This window comes from Typopeltis vanoorti, chromosome 10 (genome assembly GCF_054136105.1).
Source record: "Typopeltis vanoorti isolate ZY-2024b chromosome 10, IOZ_Tvanoo_1.0, whole genome shotgun sequence".
NCBI classification, from domain to species: Eukaryota; Metazoa; Arthropoda; class Arachnida; order Uropygi; family Thelyphonidae; genus Typopeltis; species Typopeltis vanoorti.
The window spans coordinates 83,963,422-83,977,142 of record NC_143558.1 but is presented as its reverse complement, the minus strand read 5'-3'; the positions used below and the strand labels follow the sequence as shown (position 1 = coordinate 83,977,142).

At 36.9% G+C, this 13,721-nt stretch overlaps 1 protein-coding gene across 1 annotated transcript in view; it reads right to left on the bottom strand.

The window, feature by feature from the left end:
- Coa8 (Cytochrome c oxidase assembly factor 8) overlaps positions 1–13,721 on the bottom strand; it is a 48,393-nt gene that overhangs the window by 15,861 nt on the left and 18,811 nt on the right. The window contains exon 3 of the mRNA XM_090399384.1: positions 159–301. Within this exon, the coding sequence (XP_090255510.1) occupies positions 159–301 (143 nt within the window). The remainder of the gene's footprint in view (positions 1–158; positions 302–13,721) is intronic.

Sequence of the window (13,721 nt, the reverse complement as noted above, 5' to 3'; positions counted from 1 at the left end):
AGAATTATGTGAACATAATTCCCCCTCCTATCATCAGCAGCACTCCTCCCTCCCTTCTTGTCCTTTCTATCCTTGCGTAAAACAGTGTTGTTATATTCAATTCATTATGCAGCATTAAGTTTAAAAATTCTTCCAATAAACTATAAGATTAAACTTACCAATTATAATTTATATGATTAGCATGATTATCATCAAGAAATCTTTTGTAAAACATGGACAGTTCTTCTGCACTTAAAGTTCGCCTTCCATCCTTTTGAGCTGCTAGCTGCTGACATTTTTCTTTAACAAACTGTTCTTTAAGCTGCAGAAAAATTTCTATAAGTACTATAATAAGTTTCTATAATATGACTAGCTATTAAGCTAGTCATCACTCAGCAGAGATGATACAATCCATTACAACTCGAACTATAAAATAGTATTGGCTCATTAGAACTAGCCCATGACAAAAAAAAAATAATAAATAAATAAATAAAATTATTTGACCACCATCTGATTATTAGAGACTAAGTATCTTGAAAAAAAAAGTTTCACTTTTGGTTTCTAGAATAAGGTTTTTGGATTATCTAACCCTTAAGGGTTAGATAATCCAAAAGTTTTCTTCATTTTCTTCGAATTCCCGATGATTGGAGTAGAGCGCTCATAGTACCCATATATGAAAAGGGAAATAAAACTGAATGTGAGAATTACAGAGGTATTTCCCTACTGAGTGTTCCTGGCAAGATCTATGCAAGTATACTTGAGAAACGATTGAGAAGAATTGTGGAAGAAAAACTTGGTGAAGAACAAGCTGGATTCAGGCCAAATAAAGGCTGTCAGGATCAGATCTTTATGACAAATAGTCGAGAAAGCATGGGAATATAACAGAAATCTGTATTTAAGTTTTGTCGATTTGGAAAAGGCATATGACAAGGTGCCAAGAGAGAAGTTATTCAATACACTACAGTTATATGGTGTCAATGGGACATTATATCAAGCAATACTTAGTCTTTATTTGAGTTGTAAGTCAGCAGTTAGAATTGAAGTACAGGAAGATGGTTTAATGTTAAATCTGGTGTGAGACAAGGATGTACATTATCCCCTCTGTTATTCATTATCTATATGGATCACATTATGAAGGAAAGTGGTATTAAAACATGATATCAAAATTGAAGATGTTAATGTCAGCTCTTTGCTTTATACGGATGATGTTATACTTCTAAATAAATCCGCTACAAGTCTGCAAGATTCTCTGACTAAATTGAATAGCTGTTGTAATAGATATGGTATGAGGGTCAGCAATAAAAAGACAAAGACAATGAAAATAGGCAGAATCATTAAAAATGTCAACTGTGTTGTGAATGGAGAACCTGTGGAACAAGTGAAACATTTCAACTACTTAGGCACGATTTTTACTGAAGATGGTAAATTAAATATAGAAATAGACAACAGAATCAGCAAAGCTGGTATGGTAGGAAGTCAATTGAATAAATTCTATGGAATAACCAAGAAATTAGTCAGAACACTAAATTAGCTGTATACAAGACAGTGTTCAAACCAGTTTTAACTTATGGATCTGAGAGATGGGTCAGAACTAAAACACTCGACCAAAGACTAGAGACTACACATATGAGAGTCCTGAGAAAGATTAGGGGCATGAACAGATGCCATCAATGGCAATATCTTATTAAAAATGAGGATATTAGGAAAGAACTTGACATTGTCAACATCCAGGAATGTGTTAGCAGAGCTAATCTCAGGTGGTATGGTCACTTAAACAGAATGGGAGAGGAAAGATTAGCAAAACAAGTGTTCTTTGCCAGGTTGGTAGCAAAACAACCAAGAGGAAGACCAAGATATAGGTGGATTGATACGGTACAAAAGTGCCTTAGATGATAGAAATATAAGATCTGATAATGTTGGAGTCTTGACAAGTAACAGACTGATTTGGAGTAAAATTGTAGATAGGAAGTTAGTAATGATGTAATTTTTTTCATGTAGTACTATCATATCCTGTACACCCCTTGAGGGTACATGGCAGGAATTTGATGATGATGAGGATGTGAAGGGTGACATTTAGGTCTAGGCACTTCCCAGACCTAAATATACACCCCTTGTGTAATATCAGACAAGAATGGATAGTGAGAAGGGCAGAAGAGTATATCTGAGAAGTGGGGTTAGCAAGACTTGTTATAGAAACAAAACTGAGCTGGTGTGTATGTTTACAAATGCTAGAAGTATTCGAAACAAGGAAAATGAAATTGCAGCATTGATAGAGTTCATTTGTCCAAAAATTGTTGGTATGAGTGAGACATGGTCGAATGATTTGATTATCTCATCAGAAGATATTGTTGTACGAGGGTGGTCTGAAAAGTTCTCAGCCTAACAAAGAAAAAAATAATTTATAATTTCAAAATTATTTTTATTTTTCAACACAATCTCCCTTAAGACTAATACATTTATTCCAACGATGCTCCAGTACCACTATCTCATCCCTGCAGTGGTTCTCAGTAAGATCTACAAAATACTCCTCTAGAGCTGCAATCACCTCTTGATTCGAAGAAAAATGCTAACCAGCAAGGAAGAGTTTTGGTTTTGGGAAGAGATAAAAGTCAGAGGGAGCCAAATCTGGGGAATAAACTGGATGTTTCAACAATTCATAGTGCAGATCCCTTAATTTTCCCACTGCCAAAACACCTTTGTAGGCAGGTGCATTTGTCTTGATGAAGGATGATTTTTTTCTTCTGCAAACCGGGTCTTTTCTCACGAATTTTTTTGTCTAGTCTGGTTAATAGATCGGAATAATATTCCAGTTATTGTTTTGCAATTTTCAAGATAATAAACAAAATGCCTTTAGCATCCCAAAACACTGATGCCATGACCTTTCCTGCTGATGGAACCGACTTTGTCTTCTTTGGCGCTGAACAACCAGCTTCTGTCCACTGTTTTAACTGCTGTTTGGATTCTGGTGTGTGTGATGATGAATTCAAGTCTCATCCATAGCAATAAATCGATGCACAAAATCAGTTTTATTCTTGTTAAAATGTTCCACTCACACACGAGATTTTCATGCAAGTGCATCTTTGATCTGCTATGAGCAAGTGTGGAAACCATCTTGAGCAAAGCTTTTTCATATGCAATTCTTCATGAAAAATTCCTACATGTTCTTTTGAAATGCCTATAGTCTCAGTAATTTCATGCACTTTGACTTGCCGGTCATCCAATAACATATCGTGCACGTGATCAACGATTTCTGGTGTTGTTACACTTTTTGGGCATCCTTCACTTGGATCATCTTCAAGGCTGGTATGGCCACGTTTAAACTCGGCAGCCCATTTCTTAATTGTCGAAAACAAAGGAGAAGAGTGCCCATAAACTTTTATGAACTTCGAATGAATTTCTTTTGGCGTTAAACCTTCTTTTACAAAGAATTTTATAATCATATGATATTCAATTTTATCCATTTCAAGGGATACAGACAATACTTTTGCTACACCGACAGCTGTATAAAACAAACTACTTTATAGAATGACTTGCAATTTCACATGGATGCTTATGACAGATGTATCAACTTAGAAAAAAAAATCTCTTGCCAATAGTGTTGCCATCTATGGATGAGGCCAAGAACTTTTCAGATCACCATCGTAAATGACGTGTCACATCTTCCTCCAGTTGAGGAGGTAAAAGTGACCATAGAGTGATCACTTGGGTGGGGGGCCAGGTCATATCAGGACTTTTATGAGAAAGAGTTATATGTGGAAGTATAAGGTGGGTGACATTCTGACAGGAATAGAGATTGAGGATATGTAATATTTTTTGAAGACAGACAGACAAGGAAGAAAGGGAGGAGGAGTATTATTGATGATGGCAGAGGAGTTGTGCCTATCTCGAGTGGAGATGCAAAGAGCAAATAATGGTAGTGGTTTTGAAGCAATATGGTGTAAAGTAGAGGTTGTACAGGGGAAAATGTTTAGTAGGATGTTGCTATAAACCTAGTAATGTGGAAGGCAGTGAGATGGAAATGTTTATATAAATTGGTCTGGCAATAAGAGAAGGGTGATAATTATGGACGATTTCAATTATGGTAATATAGACTGGAATGAAGAGACAGCATCAGGAACCAAGAGAATGACTTCCTTGAATTTTTAAGGGATAACTATCTTAAGCAGTACATAACAGAGGTCATATGTGGATTGAAAGTCTTATTTGATTATCTCATCAGAACATGTTGTAAATCAAATTGTAAATCTTCCTCCAGATGAGGAGCTGAAAGTGACCATAGAGTGATCACTTGGTGGAGGCAAACCATATCAGGACTTTTATGAGAAAGGGTTATATGTGAAATTATTAGGTGGGTGGTGTCAAACTCAGGAGGTGACTTGCAGTGATATTGTGGATTGAGGAATTGCATGGGAAGGAAATCAATGCTGCTTGGTCTCTGGAAGAGGAAATGACTAAGTGTATTCCAAAGATCAGGAGATTAAGTAAGTAGGCGTAAAATGGATGACTGAAGAGGTGAAGCAAATAATCTGGAAGAAACAGGCACTATGGAGGCAACGCAAGATCAGTTACATGAAGAGTACAAAGAGTAAGCAAGGAAGGTGACTCAGTTAGTAAGGGTAGCAATTTCAATATGTGACCAGTAAAAGGAAGAATGATTATGGGAAGATAATGTTGGTCACTGATAATGTGAGAATGATTCCTTGTGATTGTAAAATAATGCAGAACTTGAAAACAGTGGAAATGGGGAAGGAACCAATGATGGTGAGTGAGCAGGAGGTATATGAGAAATTGAATAAACTTGATGGTATATCACCATGTGTCTTGAGGGAAAGTTCCAGGTAGTTAACAACTGCTTTAACTTACATTTTAAACATTAATCTTAGATTATCCCAAGTTCCAAAGGAGCAGAAAGATGGCAAAATTGTTCCACTTCATAAAGAGGATAAAGACTAAGGTTTTGAATTATAGGCCAGTCTGCTTGTCTGGAGTTTGGTCAAGGTGTTGGAGAAGCTAGTGAACACCATGATTCAGAACTGGGTTGAGAGCATTAGCATTCTCTTTAATGGACAGCATGGGTTTGCTAAAGGAATATCGTGTTTTAGCAAACAAGGTGACTGGATAAGGGGGAGGGGGATGTATATACAGTAGCATACTTAGATTTTGCATGACAAACTAGTAATTAAATTGAAATAGATGGGGTTGGACAGTAGATTTAGTAAGTTGGATTGGAGATTGGCTGTCTGATAGGTTTAAATAGGCTGTATATGGGGAGTGATATCACAGAAGAAGAAAGTCACTAATGGCATTCCCAGGTCTGTTTTGGAGCCACTGTTGTTCAATTTGTATATATGGAGTGGAAAAAGCTTAAATTGTGATATATAGTTGTTTGCAGATGATGCAAAGTTGGGAAGTTATGAGGAGTAGAGCAATGTTTTAGCCTTGCAAGAGGGCTTGAATACTCTCTCTGAATGGGCAAGGGTGTGGGTATATCAGTTTAATGTAGAAAAGTATAAAGTTTTAACACTGGGAAGCAAAAATGGAATGCAGAGTACAGAATTGATGTCGATATCTTATAGAAGGTGGAGGAGAAGAAAGCTCTGAGGATGATGGTGGATAAGGACTTCTAACTTTTGTGGACATTTTGCTAAAATTGTAAGAACAGCACAGCAGAATATGGGGATGATGCAGAGAACCCTGACAAGTTGAAGTAAGGATATTTTGATTCCAATGTACAAGGCTTTGATCAGGCTGCATATGGATTACTGTGCAGCGATTTGGTAGTGATTGCAGGGACAGTGAATGCATTTAAGTCAAGGTATGATGAACTGTGCATATGAGAGTGGGACCTCCCATGATGAATCTCTTGACTCAGGTCTGTTGATAATAACAATATGTAAAATCTGCCATTCATTGGCCAACATGTTGAATGTGGAATTCTGGGCATTAATTGGAACACAAATCTGCACACAACCATCCAGATCTGATATTCACAACATGGGTTTCCCATGGTAAGACTGCAATATGCAAGTTCCACGTTACCCGAAACAACATGCAGCATCGTCTTCAGTGGTAAAAACAGCACATACTGTGGGACGTGGAAGCTTGGAAAGCTGTGTTACAGAGTGTGTCACGCTGTATCACCAACTAAGCAGATGAATGTGGGTGGTAGTGGATGTCTGGTGAACATCTCTTACCAGAATGCGTCACCCCAACTATGAAATTTGTAGGTGGCAGTGTGATGGTATGGTGCTGTTTTTCCTGGTTTGGCCTTGGGCCTCTGTTTATGATGCCCAACACTGAACTCTGAGAGGTATCTGAATATTGTGGACAATGCAATGCTTCATACCTTGTGGCGTTTCTGCTACCATTGTCTCTTTCAGCAAGACAATGCACTGCATCATAAGGCTGCTGCTGTAACTGCATGGTTTGTGGACACGAATGTCACAACATTTGAGTGGTCTCCACAGACTCCTGATCTCAACCCAATTGAACATCTGTGGGATGAACTGGAGCATTGGGTAAGGTCGAGGGACATCTGTTCCACAACAGTTGAGGACCTCATTACATACCTACAGAAAGAATATTCCAAAATTCCCATTGATTGCTATCATACGCTTGTGGAAAGTATGCCCCATAGAATTGCTGCAGTCACTAAAGGAGATTCTACATCTTATTAAGGTGTGTGCCATGGCTGTCTGTTTTTCTCGCATTATAGTGTCTGTTGACTTCTTTCCAAGCAGTGTATATATACACTGCTGTATATATACACACACACTTGTGTGTGTGTATGTGTGTGTGTGTGTGTGTGTGTTAATTCACATGTGAGGATGCAAAACAAAACCACATGAGAGCCACCCTATGGGTCACAAGGAAAAAAGAAACCTGTTAATATGTTTGTTTTTTTTTTCTTTTTGAATAACTGGGGACTGTAGCCCTTAGGGAAAATGATTGAGAAAGGATATTCCAAAAAACAAGTGCATGGAGTGAAACAGGATGATGAGAAATTCATTCAGTAGATCAGAAATTGAACAGTAAGCAGATGTTCACTAGCAGGTGCTCATGTGTTTCAAAGCTCAACTGAATGAGAGAAAAAATGATAGAAGCCAGCCAGTTCATACATACCACCATTCCTTCACACAACCAAGAGATACTGATTTATGAAAGTCAACGAATATTACTACTATTATTTTTTTGTAATGTGAATCTTGCTCATGAAAGGTTATAAACTTGTTGCACATTTCGTACCACAGATCAGCTAAGAGCAGGAAAATCTGAGAGCTCTGCTTTAGAAACCAAACATAGTACTTTTCAAGCCACTATAGGACTTCCAGTAACTAAGACAGTGGTCTCACACCAAATGATGAAAATGTTTCCTGCCTGAACAAAAACATCCATGCCTCAATGGTATTTGAACCCAAAGCCAGCTAGTTGAAGAGCAGCAAGATTATTCAATTAGCTGATTGCCCTAATAAAAATTAATCCAGAATGATATGTTTAATGAAAATAATAATATGTAATGAGAGCACTAGCTCTGGTAATAGCATCAGAAGGTGTGCCAATAACCAAGATGGTCAATCTGCCTCTGACCAGAGAAAGTGACTAGCAACTTTACAGACAAAAACTGCATAAATGTGGAATAATCAGGTAAGAAGAGATATGTGGAACTATGGAACTAGTGATTATGACAAACTAAGAAGGCAGTTTGGAGCAGTGCCATGGCATACTATTCTTACCCTACAAGGGAGAAGAAGAGTGCATTGGGGGTTGCTTGAGGGAAGCAATATTGGAGGGCATACCCAGGGTCACGAGGATAAACCAAGTAAGAGTAAGTAAATGGATGAGTAACATCATAAAGCAGGAAAAAAATAAGAAAAAAAAAAAAAATATATATATATATATATATATATATATATATAGTGGAGAGAATAATAAAAAAAAAATTGTGATAAGCATGCTCATGAGCAATACAAAGTGCAGGCAAGAAAGATGATGAGCATGTTAAGGAGAGCTAAATCAAGCTGAGAGCAAATTAGTTAAGCAGGCCAAAGGAAATCCTTTTACAATATAGATTTTAAAAGGATTTCCTTTGAATGATTATGGAAGGATAATTTTAATCAGTGACAGAAAAACTAGTTGAGTTACTAAGTAATCACTTAGTAAGATGTGAAATTCAGGTGGAGATACTGCATCTGGCAATGTGATAGAAATTGATGTGAGAATAGAAGTAAACAAACTGGAGGTGCTCAGCATACCAAGAAATATGCTGAGCACCTCCAATTTGTCTACTTCCATTCTGATATAAATTTCTGTCAGCAGCATTCTCTTGCACATTCTCAAAACATATGGACCAACATGCCATCCAGTCCCTGACTAAGCTAAGTCTCAGCTCTGACAAAGTTCCAAGGGAGTGGAAAGAAGGCAAGATAGATCAGTTACATGAAGGAGGTTCCAAGGCAGAAATAACAAATTATAGACTGATTAGTATCTCAGGAGAGTGGTAGTTAAGGTATTGAAAAAAAAAATTGATTTAAAGTAGAATTCAAGAATGAGTGGATAGGAATATGATACTCCTATATCATTATTATTATTAACATATGACCTCCTCTGTGATTCCTATCTTTAAGAAAGGTAATAGAGATGACCCTAAAAACTATAGAGGTACCAGTATACTAAATTCCTGTTACAAAATATATAGCAGAATCTTAAATAACAAAGTAATGAAATATACCGAAAACTTTATTCTAGAAGTACAGAATGGATTTAGACAAGGATGATCATGTATAGACCCAGTCTTTTGCCTAAAATTAATAATAGAGAAAAAGAAGAGAATATAATTTAGAAACACATATTGCATTTATTGACTTTGAAAAAGCATTTGACAAAGTTAAAAGAAACATATTATTTAACATATTAAAAGAAAGACAAATACCAAATAATATTCTAAAAGCTATCACAAGCATATATAAAAATAATCAAATACAAATAAGATTAAATCACGAGCTATCATATACAAGAGAGATAAACCAAGGGGTCCAACAGGGATGTCCCCTCTCAGCAACTCTTTTTAATATCTACTTAAATGAAACAATAATAAAATGGAGTAAAAATTTACATCAAGGAATTAAGCTTTCACTTACAGTTAACTTAAACACTCTCCTCTTTGCAGACGACCAAATAATAATTACAAATTCTGAAGATAACTTACAGAAAGCTATTTTAAATCTAAATGAGATATCCAAAGATTATGATATGATAATATCAACGGAAAAATCAAAAACTATGGCCTTTAAAGGACAAGATCCAGCAAGAACTAAAATAGTAATAGATAACAAGATCTTAGAACAGGTGAATTCATTTAACTACCTAGGATGTATGATCACATATGAAAATGAAAAAGATATAAACGTAAAAATTGCAAAATATTTAAAAATAACAGGTCTAATTAACTCTATATTTAAACCAAACCTAGTTCAAAAACAAACCAGGCTAAAAGTATACAATACATTAGCCTTACTGGTCCTATTGTATGGAAGCGAAATCTGGACAATAAAACAAAAAGACAAACAACAAAGATTAACAACAGCAGAAATGAAGTTTATGAGAAAAACTGCAAAGTATACCCTATTTGATCACAAAAGAAATGAAGATATTATGAAAGAATTAAACCAAGAACCAGTAATAGAAAAAATTAAAAAATATAAACATAAATGGATGGAACACGTTTAAAGAATGAAAACAGAAAGATTACCAAAACAAGCCTTAAAGTACAAGCCATTAGGAAAAAGAAAACCAGGACGTCCTCTTAAACGATTCAACGATGACTTCTAAGGCCAGAACAGGCCATGCTAGGCCTAAATCCTTGATACGTATGATGATGATGACATATGACCTCCATGGAGGTCATATGTTAATAATCACACACAAAGCTCATCCAACCATGCCTTAAACTGACTCAATGTGTCTACATTCACAACCCACTCAGACAATGCATTCTATTCACCAACTGCTCTCTATGCAAAGAACCTATGACTCACTCCTCAGCTCACATCCTTCTTATACAGTTTCCAGGGTTAGCCTCTTGTTCTGCACCCTCTCCAATTCTATGAAAAATTTCTTCCATGTCAACCTGATAACAACCCCTGAAATAATTATATGTCTCAATCATACTCCCCCTCCTACTCCTCCTCCTATTCACTAGAGGCTTTGCAATTTATATTTTTTCAATCTATCTCCATACTCCAAATTCCAAAGACCACTGATCACCTTTGTGAATCTTCCCTTAACCTTTTCTAACATATTCTCATCACCATGATATCCTGGTGACCAAATCTGTGCACAATAATCCATATGAGGCCTGAGCAAGGCCTTATATAATTACAATGGTATCATAACCTCTTTATTTTTGCACATCAGAGTCCTCCACATCATTGCCATTATCCGATGTGACATCTTCACAACTTGTATAATGTAGTCCCTGAACTTCAGGTCCTTGTCCACCACCACCAAGTATATACTTTGCATCCCATCATTGCTTACCAAATTTTAAAACCTTACACTTTGCAACACTGAACTGACTGTTCCACTTACCTGCCCATTCATATATAAGGACATATGCAGAGACATCTGCTGTCTCTGCATTGCTCACACCCACCCATGCAGTACCATATAAAACACCCCCCCATATACAACTTTCTGATAACTATCTGACAGAGTCACTGATCTAACTCAGAAATCTGTTATCCAGTCCCATCCATTTCAATTTATTTAACAGTGTCTTGTGTGGCTGTCTATCAAAAACGTTTTCAAAATCTAAGTATACCATAGTATATGCATCTCCCTTGTCTAAGATATTTGTCGCCTTGTTATAGTACATAAGTTAGTAAAACATGATCTCCCTTCAAAAAACTCATGCTAACGACCACAGAGAATAAATACTGCTACTATCAACCAATTCTGTATCCTAGTTCTCATCAATCTCTCTCTCTCTCTCTCTCTCTCTAATACCTTCACCATAAACTGCAGATATACAAATTAGCCTATAATTTGTGGCCACAGCCTTACCACCTTTATGCAATGGAATAATGTTACCTTGTTTCCACTCTCTTGGAACCTATGCTGTTGTAACACTCTTATTAAACAGGCATGCCGATGCTACTGCCATTCCCCTGGAGCATTTCCTTAAGACAAATGATATGTTATCAAATCCTATCACCTTACTGACATCAAGTTTACTTATTTCCTCAAATATCTCATTCTCGGTCACAATTAAGCCATCCTTTCCTATGTCCTCTACACTTGAGTTTCTCGTGATTTCAACCTTATGAGGATGAAACACACTTATAAATTGATCACTGAATATCTCAACAATGTCTTCTGCCAGTAGTTACCAGTCTATCATTTTCATCCATTAACATCATCTTACCATAATCATTGTTCCTTCTACTTGTCACATATCTAAAAAACTCTCTAGAGTTTTTCTTGGGCTGATTTGCTAATTTCAGTTCAAATTGCACTTTTGTTGTCCTTACTAAGTCACCTCACTCTCCTGGCTTGTTGAAAGTTTATTTTCCACTTGGTTAGAGTATAATAAATTTAGTTTAATCCTTTATCCAAGTGTGAGCAAACAAAGTTTGCGCCTGAAAGTATCTTCAGGACTGGGTTAAGGTGGTACACACCAGGGCAACTCGTTGCAAAGGTGGAGCAAGCTACCAACACTCCTATCCTAGTATCTCCTATAATGCAAAACACATCTCCTTGCGGATATGTCTATTGTTATGCATTAAGGGAAGGGCCACTACCCAGACCGGTTTCGACCTTTATTGAGGTCTCTTCAGTGGGAGCCAGGCCCAAGTCGAGATATCAGGCAGAAGCATTTGCAGGTCATCTCCACCTATAGGAATTGCCAATTGGTGTGCCACCCTTTTTTAATAAATTACTCTGGATTTAGAGAAAGATGTTGAAAGTTTATTTTCCACTTGGTTAGAGTATAATAAAAAGAGTTAGAGTATAATAAAAAATATAATAAAAAATAATAAAATTAGAATATAATAAAAAGTTGCCCTGGTGTGTACCACCTTAACCCAGTCCTGAAGATACTTTCAGGCGCAAACTTTGTTTGCTCACACTTGGATAAAGGATTAAACTAAATTTATTATACTCTAACCAAGTGGAAAATAAACTTTCAACATCTTTCTCTAAATCCAGAGTAATTTATTAAAAAAGGGTGGCACACCAATTGGCAATTCCTATAGGTGGAGATGACCTGCAAATGCTTCTGCCTGATATCTCGACTTGGGCCTGGCTCCCACTGAAGAGACCTCAATAAAGGTCGAAACCGGTCTGGGTAGTGGCCCTTCCCTTAATGCATAACAATAGACATATCCGCAAGGAGATGTGTTTTGCATTATAGGAGATACTAGGATAGGAGTGTTGGTAGCTTGCTCCACCTTTGCAACGAGTTGCCCTGGTGTGTACCACCTTAACCCAGTCCTGAAGATACTTTCAGGCGCAAACTTTGTTTGCTCACACTTGGATAAAGGATTAAACTAAATTTATTATACTCTAACCAAGTGGAAAATAAACTTTCAACATCTTTCTCTAAATCCAGAGTAATTTATTAAAAAAGGGTGGCACACCAATTGGCAATTCCTATAGGTGGAGATGACCTGCAAATGCTTCTGCCTGATATCTCGACTTGGGCCTGGCTCCCACTGAAGAGACCTCAATAAAGGTCGAAACCGGTCTGGGTAGTGGCCCTTCCCTTAATACATAACAATAGACATATCCGCAAGGAGATGTGTTTTGCATTATAGGAGATACTAGGATAGGAGTGTTGGTAGCTTGCTCCACCTTTGCAACGAGTTGCCCTGGTGTGTACCACCTTAACCCAGTCCTGAAGATACTTTCAGGCGCAAACTTTGTTTGCTCACACTTGGATAAAGGATTAAACTAAATTTATTATACTCTCCTGGCTTGTTCTTCATCTCTTCATGCAACTGATTATTACCATTGTTCATCTTGTGCTGCCTCCAAAGCGTCTTCTTCCAGATTTCAAACTTAATCCTCTCATTCATCCATTGTAGACCTACATTATTCAGCCTTTTGGACCTTTGGAATACATTCACACATTGATGATGCTCTTATGTATTTCTTTGTCAGTTCCCATGCAGCATTTATTTCCTTACCACTCAACTCCTCATTCCATGTTATAGCTCCAAGCTGTCTCCTAAGCTTGTCATAATCACCAGCCTTATAATTCCATATATATCCTTTCCTCAGAGAAGTCTTCATATGGCTAGCCACAACCCAGGTAATCACATCATGATCTCTCTCTCCCTCCAACTGGAGGAAAGTGCAAAACCCCTGCTTACAATTACATCTTCTGATGAAATAATCAGATCTAAAACTCTTGATGTCCTTGCATACCCTTCATAACATTCTGTCTGAGATAGCTCTCTCTCTCTCTCTCTCTCAAGAATTCAAGAAATTCATTTTCCTTATTCCCAAATGCTATCACTTCATTTCAATTTATACCACCATAATTATCATCTGTCATTGTTGTGGTTTTTTCCTGCCTTATTAATTTACTTATTTTTTATGATAAATACTGCTCTACTTTGCAAAGGTATCTGAGAGAATACTGCATGGAAAACAATTACATAAGTTGGAGCAAATTGGAATGAATATGAAGCTGGTGACATGGATAGGGATTAGAAAGAAGTATATGGTGAGCTTGAATCTAA